We start from the raw sequence: 20,358 nt of genomic DNA, 5'->3' as shown, positions 1-20,358 counted from the left end.
GGGCAGATTCTCTCTCCTCATTGCAAGCACTATTGGATCCAACCATTAAATCAACAATCATTGAAGAAATTTAAAAAAAAACTGTAAAAATCAGGGAACAAATTGAACTGGGTAAAAGCCCAAGGCAGTGGGGAGGCGGACGTCGCAGCCGGATTGATTCAGGCCCCAGGTCAAGTCGATTATGAAGCATTTTAACTTGACACAGAGGAAAAATGATTGGCTATCCAGTAATAAGGATCGACAAACATTTAAATTCTAAGACCCTTCTACTCGAAGACTGCTGGCCAACTTCTGTCTAAACCAATTTTTAACTTTTCATGGGACCTCTGGTGAATATCAAAACAAGTTTATGAACATATCTTCAGATTGTCAATACTGTAATAGCCATCAGGACAACTGCCACCTCATCAAATTACGTACAAAATATCAAACACGCAGTGTCAATCACTTTGGCAAACTGGTTATTGAACACCAATGGCCTGCAGTGACATTATTAAAATGATAATTAAAACAATACTAGAAGACTCGGCGGCCCCAACATCCACTCATGAATAATGCGCTGAACTCAACAAATATCTAGACTTTATTTTACTTGTTTAATACTCTTCATTGCCCACTGTGTCATATGCTTGTTATTTTAATTTTATCTTGTCCAATTTACTTGTTACTTTATAGGATCTCTTTTAATTCTGATTTTATAACTTTTTGATCTTACTCATTTATCCTTATATTTCTAACCTCTTAATCCATTTTTAATTCTCTTTTGAGACTTCTATTTTAACTTTTAATATACTTTTATTTTTATTCTATCTTTTTAATCTTATCTCTTGATTTCAAAATTTGACTCTCATTCCTCTTATCCCTTTTTAGCTTTGATATTTTCCTTGATTTTACCTCAATTGTGATTGTGATTTTCAACTTTGTCATTTTAAGCGGTTTAGCAGTTACTTTGCGAGGTTTCATTGACCCTCTCTAAAGTTTTACTTACTTTGCCTTTAAATTCAATCTTTAAACTTGGCCTTTTTGATTTTTACTACTTTTGTTACTTCAAATTTTAATTCTTTCATTCTTCAGACTTTGGAATCCTTTTGTTCCTTTACAAACTATCCAGACGTGATGAATATAACCTCTGGCGGCTACTTCTTGTATATATTTTAATTACCTCAGGCAACACTACCTTAAGCAATATTATAAAAGGTCTTTTGACCAACACACGGCCTTCCAAAAATGTGATAATTGTGATTTTGAACTTCTCAGATTTGTATAATCATCATGCGAAGATTTTATTGCCATCAGTATTACTTTTGTATCTTGTGGTTTTAATAAATGTCACGGGGTAAGGGGGGGGGGCTTCACCAAGCCATTCGGCCGGCACTAGCCGGTACGAACTTGCATGTCCACTCCTGAGGGGGAGACCTTTCGCAGCGACGAGTCTGAATTTTACCCGAATACCTTTACAAGAAGGGGCTGATAGGTATGTAAGTTCCTTACTCAACTATCATCCAATAATCTATGTTCAGGACCAGGATGTTGATTACCTAAAAATAACTGCAAAAAGATGAGAAAAAAAATAGCTGAAAACAATAAGAAAAGGACCTTAAAATGAAAAATAATGCCTTTTAAACTTTCGACGCCACGTTTTACGTAAGCTTTTTATTTCATTATTTTTGCCGTTGTTGAAAAAGGAATAAAAATCGTAACTTACTCACTTAATAAAAAAAAAATCTGTATTTTATGAATAAAATGTATTGCTGTTAAATACCAGATCAAGATAAATAAGAATTTATTACAATTTTTGAACCTATAGCTGCGATCTTCCAGAAAATCTGAATCTCATTTTATTATCAAATGTATTCCTAAAATGAAAAGAACCTCTTTCGTCCAAAAGCTAATTCTCACATCTTGAAAAATTTAGCTCGCATTTGTTATTGAATCATTTTTTAAATAAGAGAACTTGTAGCAATTTATAAGGAAAAATGAATTCAATGGTAAAATACTTTAAAAATAAAGAAATATCAAATCAAAATAGAAAAAAATGGCTGAAAAGGGAAAAAGATTTAAGAAATAAGAAGAAATATCATAAAAATTATCGTAAGTGCCCTATAAAGGATAAAAAAAAAAACGACCAAAACTGCTGAAACAAACTGCATTTATAGTCAACATTATAACCCTTATAATAACTTTTTAGCAAGAAGGCTGTTTTATCACGATGCTGAACCATTTATTTATTATTATTTTTTTAATTATTTATTTATTCTTTGTGCCATACCATCCATTGATGTTACTTGGCTTTTTCCTAAATTTCAAGTGAAAAACGAATCGGTTGAATAGTTTCTAAGTTATCCACTTTTAAATAAGTCAAATATTTAAAATTTGATGACTCGTAAAACTATTAAACGATTTTGTTCAAATTTTGTTATTTGTTATATAAAATTAAGTTCTTTAAAATGATGTGAAAAATTTTATACCTTACAAATCAAAATTTCTTCAACCAATAATAAACAATTGCTAAACATAAATTTTTGCATGGAATTATCTTTGGATAAACAAGTCTTGTAATTGCGTGCAAAATTTTTTTGATACGCTGAAGCAGTTCGCGAGGTATGGTGAACTACGCAAAAAAGCTAAAAGGATCCAAACTTTCGACCATCCTCCTGACCAAACTATTGGGACCAGATTTCGGCCTCTATGTTTTGCTCGTCAAAAATCTGCATATGTCGTAAAAAATGCATGTTTAATCAGTGGAGGTACGTTTTTGTGTCTGATTTTGAGTTTGAAATATCGTCTAAATTAATTAATTAGTATATTGGAGATAAGGCTCTCTAATCATTAGGATTTAGTCCCAGTACATAAAAATTCGATTATTAGATCGCAAGTAATTCAGTGTACCCACTTTTTTGTGTGTGCATTGTATGTATCTGGTATTGTATGCTTTTTGAGTTTCGCTAGGGTTGTAGCACAACAGTGGATACGTAAAACGTAAGATATTTATCCAAGTGCATTAAACGTTCCTGAATGCCAAAAGATGCTTTTTTTTAAAAATTCAAATCCGGTAATTTTTATCTATCCGACTTGTAATGATCAGGAAGATCAAACCCTGGGGAAAATCAATGAATTGGGTGGGAGGTATTGCTTTATCCATCATACACACTTGATATTTCACCGGTGGATATCAATGTATACCAATCAAAACTATCCAAAATGCATTCTTCAGATATTTTGCCTCAAAACAAATTGATTTTCATTGATCCGTTCCTGAAAATTAACACGCCAGATGGCATAAAATTGATTGAACTTATTGAATATTCATCTGTTTGAATTTAATCTAAATAAAAAAGACATTAGTTTCTGGCCCTCTTAATTCTTTTGTTCTCATTACAGTGGAATCGTAAACAGAATAAAATACCTTTTTCTACAGAAAAATTCCTTTTTAGCAGTCTTTTGTTAAACTTTTTCCAATTAATTTAGGCGAGGATTAAAGTATTTTTCAATGCTCTTCACTTTTTGCGAATAGCATAAATCAAAAAAAATAAATTATACTTATGCATAAATTATACTTTAGACTCGTCTTACTCGAATTTAAAAAGATCAGTTTAAAAAGTAAAAAAAAGATCAGTTTAAAAAGAAATACAGAAAAAAAATTGATAACTTGCTAATCTAAAACAACTTCTCTGAAAAAAATAGTGAAATTTGATATCTATAATTTCTTTTGACTTTATTAACGTTTTATAAACAGTGGGAAGATCGATAGTATTTAGGCAAAGACAAAAGAAAACTATGAATTGAAATAACTCAATTGTTCCTTTTTTTAATTTTCTAAATTTGAAATTCTTCATTGAGTAAATTTTTTTTCAAAATTCTTCTTGTTTCATTTTTATTTTAAAAATGTTAAGAGAATAAATTTTACTTGGTGTGTGAACACCAAGTAAATGTGTAATACATGTTTTTAAAAATGCATGTTTTTAAAACTTATTAAGCAAAAAGAATGTGGTAAGACTATTATTCTTTCCGATTCATAAGCTTTCTAAATTTGTTGTTAAATTTTTTTATATACAACTTTTTCCATTTAAGTGAGATTTGCAAATTTTTTTGTGTTAATTAAAAGAGGTAAAATACCATATTCTACGAACATTAAGAAGTTTTATCTGATTATTAATTAATTATTTTTACCAATAACAATTTATAAAAAAAATTGTTTTGGGAGGCACTAAATTCTATGCTTACAATAAAAATTTAATCAAAAAGATAGCAACAAATTCTAACCGTCTCTTATAATTAATGAAAATAATATTTATACTAGGCATTCGTTCAACTTTTAGAATCTCGTTTTAAAATTTTCATAGAATTATTAACAGAATTAATGAAAAAAAAAACATGTATTTAAAATGTGCTCTGATTGAAGAGAGACTTGAGAAATCATTTTAAAAAAGGATTCACCCAGTCATTTCCACAAAGATGGAGTTTTTTTTTTTTTTTAAAGAAAAATGCTAATTCTGAAAGAAATGTCTACTTTATCTGAAAAAGTGAACTACTTCTTTTGCTTTTGGTTCTCAGATTTCAAAGTTAATCGTCACAAATGAAGATCAATGAAGAAGAATGATTTATGTCCATGATAGCTGATTCTGAGAAAACAAAAAACGAATCGCAAGGCGGAAAAGAACAAAAATTTTCTTCAATATGACTCTTCTTTACTGTGTAACAACTCTCGGGGAGAACCGACTTTCTACGTTAATGATTTGTCAAAACTACTGATTAATGATCTTCAAAATGCAACAGGTAGCGATCCGATTATTATTTATGTATTTTTTTTCTTCTTTTTTTTTTGAAAAATGCACATAAACCGTTATTTTCCCTTGGTCCTCAAATACTTATAGTTTTTGCCAAGAAGTGCTTCAATTTCTCTAATTCAGAAATGTCTCAACCATAGCAATAAAATTTCACCATACAGCCGTGAATTCTATAACTATAATTTTCTTTTTTCGTAGAGTAGCATGAATGCTTTCATATTAGATTATTTTAATTATATTAATTTAAAAAATGAATCACTTATCTATAATCGTAACTTATTTAAACATCTACCATCTACAAACTTGCTAATTAGTTTAATTGTTTCTTACTTTACTTTGTTTTTTGAAGCTTTGTAATAAAAGGAGGATTATGTCGTTTGCCATAAAAGAAAAAAATGTTAACTTCACATTTTGCGTTTGAAATAACAACTTTTATAGAATTATAAGCCTTCCATTTCATTTTTTTGTTCTTCTCCGAGTTTCTGGATTATTTGAAAATCTTTTGAAAAGAGATTCTTCAAAGTTCATCGAAAGGAATAAATATTCTTTTTTTTTATTGAAAATAATCAGGTAATACTTCAAATAAAAATTCCGATGCTATTCATATTCAAATTTAATGAACTTCAAATGGATGATTGAGATTTGTTTGTCATTATTAGTTGTTTCAAAAACGATGATTTGCTGAAAAAGAATAATTTTGTTTCATGTTATAGGAAATAATGGAGTTCAATACGATTCTCTCTCTTTTTATTTTATGTTGCAGAATAACATTTCCCCCTAAAGCCAGCTGTAGTAGGAAAAATAAATTTTGCTGTAAATTTATCTCCTAATATTTTATAATGTTTAACTTCGTTTTAAATACTTGTCCGACGTACCAAAAAATTGTTTTGCTTTGTAAGTGAAATGTTGCCATTTTTTATTTTGAAAAACCATTTTTTAAATGCTAAACTTTTTCATTTCACTTCGGTATTTTAATCTTTCGTAACATGTACCATTTTTAAAGTAAATATAGTTTTTTTTTATCAAATGTATGAAAAAGGATTAATGACTAAAGAGCGTTTAGAACAGAGACAAAATTTTATGTCCATGGATATTCTTGTTATATTATATTGGGAATAAAATGCTTAAATCAATGATTTTATTCCACCAATCTAATCGAAGAATGAAACTAATTTACAAATTCAGAGAAAGACAAAATAAGTAAGTAACATTTAAAGTAATAAATCAAAATCAAAAAGCGCTTAAAGCAGATAAATCCATATTTGTTTTATTTTAATTTCGAAAGTCAGAAATACAATTCTATCAGAAAACGACAAAAATTTTAAAGATATGTGTGTTAGCAGGGCAGCACTTCATCAGAGGACAAACTTCCTGCTAACACACAGGAGCCTTTCTGTTGTCAGTAATGAAACGAAAAACTGACAGTGCCCCCGAGGCCCCATAATGGACATAACACAGAGTAAGACATAATTAAGAGAGATCTCTTTATTAAATCTTACTCTGCGTACTTTTAAATCATTATTAAGACTTACTCTGTGTAATTTTAGATAGTTAGTCATTAATTTTTCTTTGCATTTACATTTCAATTTTTCTAATTGATTTTTCTTATTTGATTTTCCATTATGGGGCCTCGGGGGCACTGTCAGTTTTTCGTTTCACTACTGACAACAGAAAGGCTCCTGTGTGTTAGCAGGTAGTTTGTCCCCTGATGAAGTGCTGCCCTGCTAACACACATATCTTTAAAATTTTTGTCGTTTTCAGATAGAATTGCATTTCCTCCATGAATAGGTAAGAATGATTGCAACTCTAATTCTTTATATAATGAAATATTTGAATTTTGCCAAATGGGAACAGCAAATATTGTGAGTGGAGGAAAATGTGCGCCAATGAATGGTATTTAAATATTTTATAAGCCATGTTATACTCAAATTATCTTCGCCTATTTTCTGGAGAATTCCATTGCAATGTGTGTGAAAGAAGAAAAAAAGACTAAATGAATGACGTTTGACTTAATGATCGGATTTTCCCGCACAAACGACTCAAACTTCTTGGTTTGAAGGTGTCACTTTAAAAATGGTAATTAGCGTAGACGATATTCTAAAATGCAATATCTTACTTCATAAACATTCACTTTTCAGATGGATTAGAGCCTTTATACTCAAAATACAGGGACAGGACTCATCACAATTTTCAAAATTAGATCGAATATTTTAGGCTAGAGAGTGATCTAAAGATTGGATCCCTTAATGTTATTTTTTCTGTATTTTGTCAGCGTGAGGAAATCGAATATTTAAAGTTTCTTTTCGCAAAAACTGTTCGACCGGTTCCGTTTCAAGTTCTTGATTTTGTCATGTAAAATTATGTAGACTAAAATAGTTTAAAAGTATGTGTACCTTTCACAATTCTAAGTTTTTTTGATCATTGGTAAATCAAAAAAATGAAAAATAATATATAATTATAAAACATTCTTTTTACAAGGAATTATCAACAAGTTCAACAAGTTTTAAAATTGTGTGAAAAATGTTTTGTTTAGCTTTCCGGAGATATGGCGAACTACGAAAAAAGTAAATAACAATAAGGGAGCTGAATTTTAGATCGCTCTCTTGCTTAAACCTTAGATCAAAATCCTAATCAGCCCTCCCCCGTATTTTGAAGAGCTGAATAATCAAAAATCATCAAAATTATTGTATATTTTTTTTCTGATGAAGTACGTTTTGATGACTAATTTTTCAACTTACAATATCGTAAGATGTCGTCTGCACAAACTAATTAACATATTTAAGGGGTAAGGTCTTAGAAAATGTAAAATTGATACTTAGTAAGTGAAAATTCTATCAAAAGATCAAATATAAAAATCAATGAAGTGTGAGCTTTTATTTTTTTGCATTGTGCAATGCGCAAAGGGAAAAACGGACCACTCTGAATATAACCTTTGATCTAATGATCGGATCTTCACGATCTAGGATTCCATCATAATGGTTTGAGGGGGTGACATCAAACATGCTAATTAATTGGTGCAGACTATATTTTAAGCTACGAAGTGACAGGAAACGTATTTTCTCTGAATAAACACAACTTTTTTTTCAACGAATTCGGATTTTTGAACCCCAAAATATGGGGAGAAGCCGCAATCTGGGAAATAAGGTTCCCATAATTTAGCCAGAAAATTTATCCAAAGTTTGGACCCCCTAATGTTAATTTTATTTTTTGCCTATTTCGCAATATCTCGAGAACTTTTTAGGAGAATCGAAAAATCTTTACTCACAACCATAAAATTCGTTTATTCAAAAATAAATCCATCCAAAAATTTAATTTAGCAAATATTTACTATTTTTTATTATTTTATTTAGCAATAGTCGAAAAAAATTTGAAAAATAAGGCGTGCAATTTTTTACATCTTTTTAAAGTATCAAATTTTACAAGGCAAAACACAACATTTGAGCGAAATTGGTTGAGAGATCTAATTTTAAAAAAGTTGCATGTTTAAAATTTGATTTCTCGGGAATTATTCAGCAGATTTTGTTCAAATTTTGTTAATTGCCATGTAAAATTCGATACTTTAAAATTATGCAAACATTTATATGCATTATAATTCAAAAGTATTACGACAGTTATTAAATAAGATAATAAAAAATAGTAAATATGCATGGAATAGTTTTGCATGGAATTATCTTTAGATAAAGGAATTTTATAATTGTCAGCAAAGAGTTTGCAATTCGCTTTAAAATTTTGCGAAATATGGCGAAATACGCAAAAAATAAAATTAACATTAGGGGGTCCAAACTTTGGACCGTTCTCCCGAACCAAACTATGGGGATCCTATTTCCTAGATTGCGGCTACCCCCCCATATCTTGGGGGTCAAAAATATGAATCCGTCGAAAAAAAGGTATGTTTATTCAGAGAAAATACGTTTTTGTGTCTGATTTCGTAATTTAAGATATCGTCTGCATTAATTCATTAGCCAATTTGAAGTCACCCACTCGAGCCATTAAGATGGAGTTCTAGAACGTGAAGATTCGATCTTTAGATCAAAATTTACTCAGGTTGGTCTGTTTTTTATTTGGCACGCTGTACATTCCTTCCATCCATTAGACTGTTACTAAGTAAAGTTTTTTATGAATACACATTGGAATTGTGTCTTATGTAAACTTTAAGAATTGTTATTAAGATGAAACTTGAGAGAACTGAATATTTTACTTCAATATTTTGCTGGCCTTGACTATTTATCTTAATTATCTTCGAAATCCATTTCCTTAGAAAAATAGATTGCTTGCGTGCTACAAGAAAAAAGAGTGGAGAGGAGAAAAAAGAAGAATTTTAATTTTTTTATTATTATTTTTTTGTTTCTTTATAGTACATATATACATTAATTCTTGGTATAGGAAAATCAGGTGAAAGACACATGGGTAGAGTACAGGGTTGATGCCATCAATGGTCCTGTTAAAAACATACAAAATCCTTCTTGGAGAAAGTGCATCGAACAAAGGGAATAACATGGAAATCAAACGGGATCATCTTTCGATTCTTCCTCTTCTTCTTCTTCAGTCATGGGCCGTATCTTTGGAAGAGAACAACCCTCTAGATAGAAAAATTCAAAGAATTATGCTAATCATTTATACTAGAGGAGCTTAAGACCACATAACGAAAATCTACTAAACTCGATCAAACTTGCAGTAGTACCTACTACCTAGTGCTACCTAAACCTAGTGCTCGTTTTTTAAAACTTGGGTTTATAGTTTTTGTTTTAGTTTCTTGGTTTGTAAGGGCTTTTTTTTTTGGTTTGTGCTTAAATGGAAAAAATGGTACTCTATGGCCATTTTTTGTCGTACAACGGGCATAACAAATAAAGTAAAATTAATTTTTTTTGCATATACTTGATATTACTAGTATCCCATTTACATTGATACTTGGATTTTATTTTTACATTTCATAACGACTTCCACGTTTCCTCGAAGAAATGGGATTCTATCAAGTGGATCCGAATAAAATTGTACGCTAATCGCTCTTAAGCAAAGAGTTCTTTCAGGGATAGAGCGCAAATAATCTTGCTTCTACGTAAAAATTTACCTAACCTAACACATGCTAGTACTACGAGTAGACATGATTAGCTAAAGTGTTTTATAAAATGCAAGTGTGAAATTCACTTGTAAATGTAAGGTCAGTTTAAAAATACATGTAAAATATTAATTTCTTACACTTGCTATGCCCATGGATTTATAACGCCATTTTAATCTCTGTTAGAGAAAAATCGAACTCACAGCTTGCACTGACATAACACGCACGGTAGTCTCTAAAGCAGTAATTCTCAACCTTTTTTTTTGTGGCGGCACACTTTTAACGATTTCGAAATTTGACGGCACACAATGAAAAAAATTAGTTTAAAAGTTGTTTACTTAAGTATAATACACTGTGTTAAGTAGTTTGTGATAATAATTTTGAATGTGAAATAAAATAATATGTACTACGAAAGCACGTTTATTAAGGAATTAATTATTTTTTTCGACTATTTTTTATTACTTAGTAACAGTTATTTATTTTTTTTGCTAGTTATTAATTGTTAGCTTGTTTTCTATAGTTATTAACAGTTAGTTTTTTTGCTAATTATTAATTGTTAGTTTGCTTTTTTTGTTAGTTATCCTTTGTTAATTTGTTTTTATAACTATTAATTGCATAGCTTACTTTAATGATTAGCTTTTATTTCCATTTGAAAGTTAATATTTAGCTTGTTTTAGCCTTTGTTTATTAATAATTTTAATAGTCATTAAATTTCCTACTTATTTCAACATTATTTAAAATTGTGTGTCAAAGACAATTTAAACACTTCCTTCTTATTTTAAGATTGTCAGAGNCTTTGAACTTATTCTGTATATAAAACCATCCTCATTCAAACTCAAGAGAGTCTTTGGTAATTATATATATATATATATATATATATATATATATGTAATATTATATATGTAATATTATATACATATACACTTTTCTTTTATTTAAACTTTACTCTTAATAAAAAAAAGCATTATAATTTTTATTTTATCATTCCTAATATTTGGCGGCACATTTTAAGAATTTGGCGGTACACAAAAGTGCCGCGGCACAATGGTTGAGAATCACTGCTCTAAAGTATAGTAGGTCATAAAAGTCACATTTACAAATTTGACTCTACCGTGGTGATCATGAACTAGAGAGATAGTTACAAAAATGGAGTCTTCTTTTCAAGTGAATAGTTCCATTTTCGAATCTATAAGAAAGTTGATCTATTCTTTTATTGTTATTGGGTCTCCCCAATCTCAATGCTGGCGTAAAATATCCTTAGTTGGTTGACTAATGGGTGGAGTTCTAAAATGAGTTCAAGTTCATTTTTTGAGGTCTGAGCCTGTCCAAGTCCGAGATATAATGTTTTTTTTGTATCGATGCCAGATCGATATCCGAGATTTAATATGACACATAAAGGGCAACCTCGAGAAGATAAAAAACTGTAACTCGTGAATAGAAAATATATTACTGAATTTATTTACTATGCTTATGGATATAATGATTCATTTTTATAGTTATTTATTTTATAATTCTTAAATCAATGTAAAAGTTAATTAACTGAATTAAACGGATTTTTGTACAGTTGTCTAGTCTGAAAATAGTAAAGTATATGAAAACTGGATAATGAGTCTGAAGAATTCTTTTCGATAATAAGCTCGTTTCGGTTCTTTCTCATACCTATGTGGTTTCTTTCCATTGGGAGTTTCTTGCAGTTTTTTTCTCCCTGAAACGAAGCACATGTTATTTTCCTTTAGAAAGAAATCCTTCAGTGAATTTAACTTATTGCTTCATTAGTCATCTATATTAGGTTAAAATATGGAGTTAAACATTATCAAATATTCTACATTATCGCCAATCCCATAGGATGGTATATGAATGTAGATTAGACATGCTGGGTAAAATCTTAGTATTCAATGCCTCATGACTCCAAATGGCAACATTATTAAATATTCAAATGATCCAAAGCAGCTGATATTTTAGAAACTTACCTGTCTTCGACCAGCATACGAGCAAAGATTTGTTGGAAGAGCTGTAGTTGTTCCAGTGTTTACAGATAGCTTCCTGCACCTACGATTTAAAAAAAAAGTACTTTTGTCGAAAATCATAAATAATAATCAAAATGAAGCTCTATTTATAAATACAAATAAATGTATCCTTAGTTGTTTATTAAAAAAATGTACAGATTCTATATAGAGCGCTAAGTGGAACTCTAAATTTAATTGTTCTCCAAAATATTCCAAATCATGTTAGGGTTTCTGTTAATGAGGAGGTGGTTATATTTGCTAAGTCGTTTTTTCTTCAACTCTAAATTTTACGACTAATTGAATGAGACCCTATATAGGTAGATGCAACACATAATTTTAATGCATAAAACGTTCGTGTGACAAGTTTTCACTCTCTACCTTGCTATGAAGTAACTATCAGAACGTGTGAGGTATATTTTTATATGTAACTTTACATGGAAAATATGAATTTTCAGTGTGAAAAAAAATGCTTTACTAAGTATTCCACTCCACAGTACCAAGTATAGTTTCTGGTGTAATGAAACATTGAGAATGGCACTACTTGCAGGGAAGTAGTTGCCTCCATTTCTGAAATGTAGCGACACTAAAATTTATAATTACAACATGAAAGGATACACATAAAGAGTCAGTAAATTTTTATTATTACGCTACATTATACATTGAGAATAATTCATTTACGATGCATAGATTCATTTATTCTTAAAACAAAATTAGTCTGTAAATCAAACATACGCGTAGCAGAGAGAGAATAACAAAAGTATAGGATGAATTCGATGATGAATTCTACTTAGGTTTAATAAAACAGAAACTGATAGGAATGACACATTATTAAATAATTTAAGACTGTTTGCAGAGATTTACCTAAAAACTAAAATATACCTATCCTTATGACACCACTAAAAACAGTCATACATCTTTCAAACATTCATGCATCTTTTATTTCTGTTGATGTATAGCAGAGTAAAATACTTGCTCCTGCTCATTCTGGATTTCAAACAAACTACTCACGATATTCAAACTGCGTCTGCACTAGTATTTTCGGAAGTGAAAATGCTTCTCGTATGGTGTGAATGCTAAGATTATTCCATTTTTAGTATTTAGATTTAAACTACACCTTATGTATGAAAGGCTCAATTTGGAGAAATGTAGTGCTCCTTTAGAGTGTCAGAATCCTACTTGGATAGTATTTTACTTACCTCTTTGTTTAAGAAACAATAGAAGAGCGATATGAAGAAACCCTGCGAAGCAGAAAGAATGTGTGCCGTGTAGGCCCAGGCTGCAAACTCTTGAGGTGTTCCCTCTACGGGACCCGGTATCATGTCGAAGATGTTGGTAATGCCTAAGAGAGGAAGTAGAAGCAATGCGGCTCTAACTGCTTTTCTAGAATTGAAAACACCATCAGTTAACGAACATATGAAAAGAAGTGAGTAAAAAGCATTTTTAACGAGAATCATCAAGAAACTGTTGCTTTGTACTTTCCCGGAAAAATTTTTTCAAACGTCAAAATCGAGATCATATTTAAGAATTTTATAATCAAAACTTTTAGAAGTGATGCTATTTGTACCACAGTTGTATCAACTATAGTAAATGAAGGTCGAAAGCTTTCCGAATAAAAATAATTTTAAAAATCGTATCTTTACGTAACATTCAAAACTATTGAATGTTATAATAATTCTTGTATATATAAATTAGCCACTTTCAAGTGACTAAAAAAATGTTAATATAGATCTAAGAATAAACTTAATTTCTATAGTGTGAACAGTTTTCAAAATATCTTACTTAGAAATAAACAGAGCTTTAGATATTTCCTTTTATCACAGTTGGTTTAAAATTTGCATGAATACGAATAGCAACATTTGAAAGAAAATTATGAAATTTCGAAATGCGTAATTCGTCTGGATATATTAATAACATTTGTAAAAAACCTCGATTGGTAAATATTAAAATTTGATACCACTTTTAACATTTATTATTTCCAGAGCACACTGTATCTTAGATCTTACAAAAGCATTCGATAGAGTGTCGAAACATAAATTGTTAATTAAACTACATCTTGGCATGGATCTCGGATTTTTTACATCACAGGTCAATCAGAGTAAGATTTAACAAGACTTTTTCTGGCAGAGTTGAGCTAGGAGAGGGAGTTCCTCAAGGCTCATTACTCAGCCCTATGCTTTTCTCTCTATATACAGCTGGCATAGAGAAATTATCATCCACTGGGGTAGGAATTGGTTTGTTTGCAGACGACATCGTTCTCTGGTGCTGGTACCAATTTAATTGAAATGGAGAGGAACCTTAATAGCACTCTTTCTGCATTGTCAAACTTTGCCTCGGAATTTAAACTCTGTTTTAATTCTGCCAAATCTAGTGCCATCTTTTTTACCACCAATTAAAGATTATACAATTTCCAGCTAAAATTAAAAATGGATAACCAGGACTCTGCTTATGAGAAGCATCCTAAATATCTAGGATTTATTTTAGATCCCGAAGGGACAAGCAACAAGCACATCGAACATATAGTCTCAAAGGGCAGAAAAAGATTAAATATTCTTAAATACATAGTGGGGAAGGACTGGGGAGCCGATGCTTTCACTCTGAGAAATACGTATATGACATTTATTAGGCCCATCTTAGAGTATGGTTTCCCTGTTTTCAGCTGCGCCTCAGCCACCAATTTGGATAAATTGGCGAAGGTTCAACTCAGTATTGCTAGAATTATTACTGGACTAAGGCACTGCTGCCCTAGAAAAGTAGTTTTCTATGAGGCTAACTTTCAACCTCTCCAAACTGGAAGAAAGGTCAACCTTACCGAATATTTCAACTAACTTTCGGTCAGCATAATAGAACCTCCAAATATTTAAACAACTGGAATAACAATCAAAGACTTAAGAAAAACAGTCCCTTCAGTCAGACTAAACTTCTACGTTTGCCTTATAATGAAATTGAGCCCCACTCCTTAAAATCTTGTCTGAATCCTTCAGAGGGACTCCCAAGAGTTCATTTCAATTTCGATTTTACTACCTCGTTCACCAAGAAGGACTTGATCCCAGCTCATCTGAGGCAGTTGGCCTTAGAAGTCATAAATAAGATCTCCGACAATGCCATAAATTTTTTTAAGGACATCAGTAAACTGGACGACCACGCAGGCAGTGGCATCTACATTGAGAAACCAGGGGATAGACTGTCTATCTGCCTCCGCAACCCTGATTTCTCATCGGTCTTCAAGAGTGAATTAATAGCAATTGAACAAGACCTTGAAGCTGTTCTTAATGAAAATGACTTCGTGGACCTCTGGATCCTTTCGGACAGTCACAGCTCTCTTCAACACCTCCACAACTGGATTGCGATTGGAGATAAAACTAGTATTTCTATCCTTTTCAATCTCAAACTCATTTCAAAATTCCAGGATGTTTATTTCCAGTGGATCCCATCTCATGCTGACATATACAGCAATGGGCAGGCGGGTGGACTGGCCAAGGAGGGCTGTTACCACGCTAATTCTTCCTCTTCAGCACTTACCTTCTCAGAACATCAATCCATAGTTAATTCTGAAATTTCGAAAGGGTGGACGATTCCTCCCTGCCATCACTGGTATGCAGGCAAAGAGAAAGGTTCTTCACTCGCCCTCAATTGCGACAGAGCTTCTAAAACCGTATTTTCCAGATTAGCAAGCGGTCACACAGAGAGTCTCTCGTTTTTCAAAGGCAGGAGAATCTTCGAGGTCTGCTCCAAATGTTAAACTGAGCAGGCTTCTCCCGAACACATCCTGGACTTTTTGGGACTTTACAGAGAGGACATATACTCATACCCTCTTCTGGTCCTCGATTTCCTTGGGGTCAACGGTCTGATGGATCTTGTCAGACTTCGTCGGGCATTTGGAGGATAAGCCACAACAACAACAACAATCATTTCCAGAGCAATTAAATGGGGAATCGAAATCCTGTTTCCGTAAAAATTACGAATGCATTTTTTTAGTAAAAGTGTAGATATTTTCTCGACTGGCAGCGGTTCATTTGGACATCATTTCATTTAAATTTCTAACTTTAAAAAATAATTAAAAAAATTTTTCGCTTCCAAAAATTTACGAAGTGATTGACTATGTTAAAAGGAAATTGAAATTATTGTCGTTGGGTGAAGTTTTTAATTACAAGAAAAAATCGCAGGAAAAGTGAGATTCCAAAAAACATTTTAGACAGTTTTACGGGCATATAAATCTTCTACTATTTGAGTCCCGTGAATTTTCTTTTATGATCAACATTTGAAGAAATCTATATGTCTGTGTGTGTGTGTGTCCCTGATAAGTTCCTAAACCATTCGATCGAAAACGATGAAATTTGCTAGCTCAAAGCACGAGGAAGGTCACTGTCGACATTAGAACTTTCTACGAAGAACGGTTCGAGCAGGATAAGCGAAAACCAAAACGAGAATTTTCTGATTGATTAAGCGTCAGGCATTGTTATAAATTTTACTATAAGCGATATTAAATATTTTAAACTTACATTAGTTATATTTTCTAGCTCATAACTCTATTTGATATTAAAAAATGTTTATTGCACCATGCTTTAATACTGAATTATTTTTTATTTGCCATGTCAGATAAATTTAATGAACAAGATTAACGTGGTATCATTCGTGACGACTTCATCAAAATAATGTTTCCAAAATTTAAGGCTACTCTATAGTGAACTTCAATTCAGGGACTCTACTAAAATTATTTGATATATCGTGTTTATTTTGTTTATAGTAATTCTTTTAAAATGTGTTTCTCTAAAAGTAAACAGTTTAAAATCAACGGCAATTGAAATGAAAAAAAAAGTTAATTATTAAGAAGTTAAATGAATGGAAAAGTGGTGCCGCTTAGAAGAAACGAAAAAAATCACCCTACCATTATTGATGCCAATTATTAATTATCATATCGATATAAAGGAAATCGATAAAAGGTCATATATGCATATCGATATAAAGGAAATAAGCTATGCACTTAAAAAGCAAAATGAATGAAGTACAGGTATTTATTCGTTTCGAGGAACCGTAAAGATTTGCCATACTATTACTGACTACAATAATGCTTAATTTATGCTGATAATACTTATTTTATTTTATTTTATAACGGTCACTGAACAGTCGACCCAAATTTGAGTTTGCGAATACCGATGTTTAACTCTGTCGCCTTGTAATAATTAACCCTATCAAGGGAACTCCTGGTTCAGTACCATTTGATTTGTTAAGGGAACTTGGAGGATTTCATAACTCCGACAGATTTAACGTGCACTAGTCACCATTTAATACACGGGGATTCTTCGGCCGGCTGGATTCGAACTCCCGTTCTCGCGAACACGAATCCAATGACCTACCAACCAAACTATCCAGGCTCGATAATATCTACTAATATAAATAAACAAGTAATCTAATTACTAAAAAGCTAAGTAAATGGAAAAACCATACTTATTCATTTTGGGGTGGGTGACCACTTGGATCAGTCTGCGTAGGGACCGAGGATGTGTGGTATGGGTCCTCGTTAAACTGTTCTACCGTAAAGTACTCGACTTCGCGTGCAGGTCGTTGGGCTACCAAAGCTGGGGTGCCATCCCCTCTGCAGAGGATCAAAATTGTGATGGCTTGTCTTCGGATCATCCTCAGGGATGTTTCCCAGACCGTCGCCAATAGCCCATTGTGCAGCTCTAGTGCGACGTAAATTAACTACAACAATATTTGTTTTAGGGANCACCAGTCACTATTTAATACACGGGGATTCTTCGGCCGGCTGGATTCGAACTCCCGTTCTCACGAACACGAATCCAATGACCTACCAACCAAACTATCCAGGCTTGATAATATCTACTAATATAAATAAAAAAGTAATCTGATTACTAAAAAGCTAAGTAAATGGAAATACCATACTTATTCGTTTTGGGGTGGGTGACCACTTGGATCAGTCTGCGTAGGGACCGAGGGTGTGCGGTACTGGTCCTCGTTAAACTGTTCTACCGTAAAGTACTCGGCTTCGCGTATTGGTCGTTGGGCTACCGAAGCTGGGGTGCCATCTGCAGAGGATCAAAATTGTGATGGCATGTCTTCGGATCATCCTCAGGGATGTTTCCCAGACCGTCGCCAATAGCCCATTGTGCAGCTCTAGTGCGACGTAAATTAACTACAACAATATTTGTTTTGGGGATATTATTATTCGCCATATTATAATTGATATCATTGCATAATTAATATTGATAATGTGTATTAATTGAATAAATAAAAAATGGTTACGTGCTAAAAAGCAAAGTGAATGAAGAAAAGATTAATGGGAAACTCGTTTAGGGGACTGTAAAAAAATCACCTGACGCAGATGAGGCTTAATTTTAGTAATATATGTATTCCTGGTATTATGGCAATTGGCGCAGTTTCAAAAAGAATTCTACAACGCGTTTTCCGTAGTTTCAGAATATGTTTGGTCAACAGTTAGGAAGATAGTATATTCAAATTTTATGAATTATAAATGAAAGAATTTTTTTCCCAGCAGTACTTATAAATAATTTTTATAGTAAATTAGTAGTCAGATAGAAAAATGGTCATGTTCCAAAATCCTGATCAAGATCTTATAAGAATTTTGTTTGTTTCAAAAATTTCGGCTTTAGTTTGTAGCCATGGATAAATGTTTTTCGCACAAAACTTAAATGTTGAAGGGTTAAGTAATAAGTGCCAAATATACTAATATAGATATATCATATTATAAAAATATATTTGCTGATTATTAAAACTGCAAAAATGCAAAGCAGTTTTAATACCGATGTTGTCGAAATCAATGTCTTACTGCCAGCCCCTTGAAAAGGACATGTACCAGATAAATTTACTTCATTGTGATAAACTTCATTGTAAATTTTGATTATCATGAGTAAACAGCGAGCAATACCATCACGCCAAGTGATTTTAAATTTAGTCAGTTTCTATTCTAATGGAATGGACTACAAAAAACGTGTTTTGCTTAATATACTAATGTAAAGCCACGGGAAAGGGCAAGAAATAATAATAAATGAAAAAAAAATATTTTAGCTTCATTAATAAGATTAGTGGAAAACCATGTAAGTGACATTTTCAGAGAGGCTATAATCAGGGTAAGAAGAAAAAAAGTGAGCAATTAAATTTACCAATTTATTAGGCTGCGGGACTAATAATTTTGTTTTACTACTGCTTAATTTGACAATAAAAATCCCGTATTCATTCTAAAAGTTAATGTAGATTGGTTATGCAAGATTAAAGTGAAAGCAAGAACAATTCTGTTACATTAAACGCGCCCATAATGACGCAACCACTTTATGTTATTTTCCCTGATTCATAAATATCCCTACAAATGTCACTTACCTGGTTCTTTATCTACGCTCTTCAACAGTGTTGTGCTGCCAAATCTGTGCGAAAATTTCGTATTGTGTCTTCACTACTGATTCAAGATTTTTATATTTTATTTTCCCCTTGCGAAGAACGGGTATTCAGCTAGTAGTACGTTATTAAATATGAAAGAATAGCTAGAAATATGTGTTAGAATTAAAAATCCCAAAAAATTAATGAAGCTTAATTAGTTGAATTTTTCAAAAAAACTATTTTATCACTTTTATGAGTATCCTAAGCTACATATTTTTAATAGTTCTGTTTACTGCAACCAGGAAACTATTGTAGCACGTACTATTATATCTAGCACAGCTCACTATGGCTAGTCGACAAGTGGTCAAAAAACTCCTTTTGTGAAAAAATTTGTCGATCGGAATAAATTTTTTTTTTACAGTCATCTAGTACAAATCTGCTGTTGAGATTTGGGCACTCTAGTTGTTAGTTGGAAATTTGATTGATGATACATCCTCTATTATGATGCAACATTTGTAGTGGTCAGAAAACGATTGTAACTTGCATTAGCGAGACGTTACATGGAGTTGCGTTACAAAACGCTTCAATTATTTTCTACACCTGCTGCGATTTGTTGAGAGATTTTGATGCTTTCAAATAGCGATTGAGTAAGGGGGAAAAATCTCTCTATTAATCATCAGATTTGATTTAAGCTAAATCTCGATCGAGGTCTCCACTTGTGATTGAGTTTGGAATGAAAAATACCACCCTCGAAGGCAAATTACCGTGAAGGACCGAAATCAAGAGAATGTCGACTTTCACAGGTGAATGCCAACAATCACACAGTTGCTTTGGTGAATGTCCAAAATATTTGCTATATCCAATTTGATATTCATTTATTCGTAGTTTATATTGATACGATATTTTAATATCTACTGAGTGTAGATTAGGAGAAAGATCAGTTGAATGCATACTGAGCAGTGTCATTGAACCTTAAAAAAAAACATTGATGTAGGGCATACCGGGCACTTAAATACCAAAGCGGACTCTGTGATTGTCCCCCATTTTGGTCATTCGTGGTAACATAATTATGAAATAAAATTAAAAGGAGGTAACTGCAATTTAGAAAGTATGCCATGCACGACATTTTCGTTTTACGTTTTGGATCCATCCATGTTTT

General features: G+C 32.0%; 1 protein-coding gene across 2 annotated transcripts in view; it reads right to left on the bottom strand.

Annotated features, from left to right (window-relative positions):
- Positions 1-9,109: 9,109 nt before the first annotated feature.
- Positions 9,110-20,358, bottom strand: part of LOC107442144 (PDF receptor) — a 120,002-nt gene continuing 108,753 nt past the window's right edge. For both annotated transcript variants that reach the window (XM_071184360.1, XM_071184359.1), the window contains exons 10-12: positions 13,046-13,229; positions 11,814-11,892; positions 9,110-9,366 (exon numbers count right to left, since the gene is read on the bottom strand). In XM_071184360.1, the coding sequence (XP_071040461.1) occupies positions 9,290-9,366; positions 11,814-11,892; positions 13,046-13,229 (340 nt within the window). In that variant the 3' untranslated portion in view covers positions 9,110-9,289. The remainder of the gene's footprint in view (positions 9,367-11,813; positions 11,893-13,045; positions 13,230-20,358) is intronic.

The sequence above is a fragment of the Parasteatoda tepidariorum genome, chromosome 8, assembly GCF_043381705.1.
Source record: "Parasteatoda tepidariorum isolate YZ-2023 chromosome 8, CAS_Ptep_4.0, whole genome shotgun sequence".
NCBI lineage: Eukaryota > Metazoa > Arthropoda > Arachnida > Araneae > Theridiidae > Parasteatoda > Parasteatoda tepidariorum.
The sequence above is the reverse complement of the archived record's forward strand: the minus strand, read 5'-3'. Positions and strand labels throughout refer to the sequence as shown.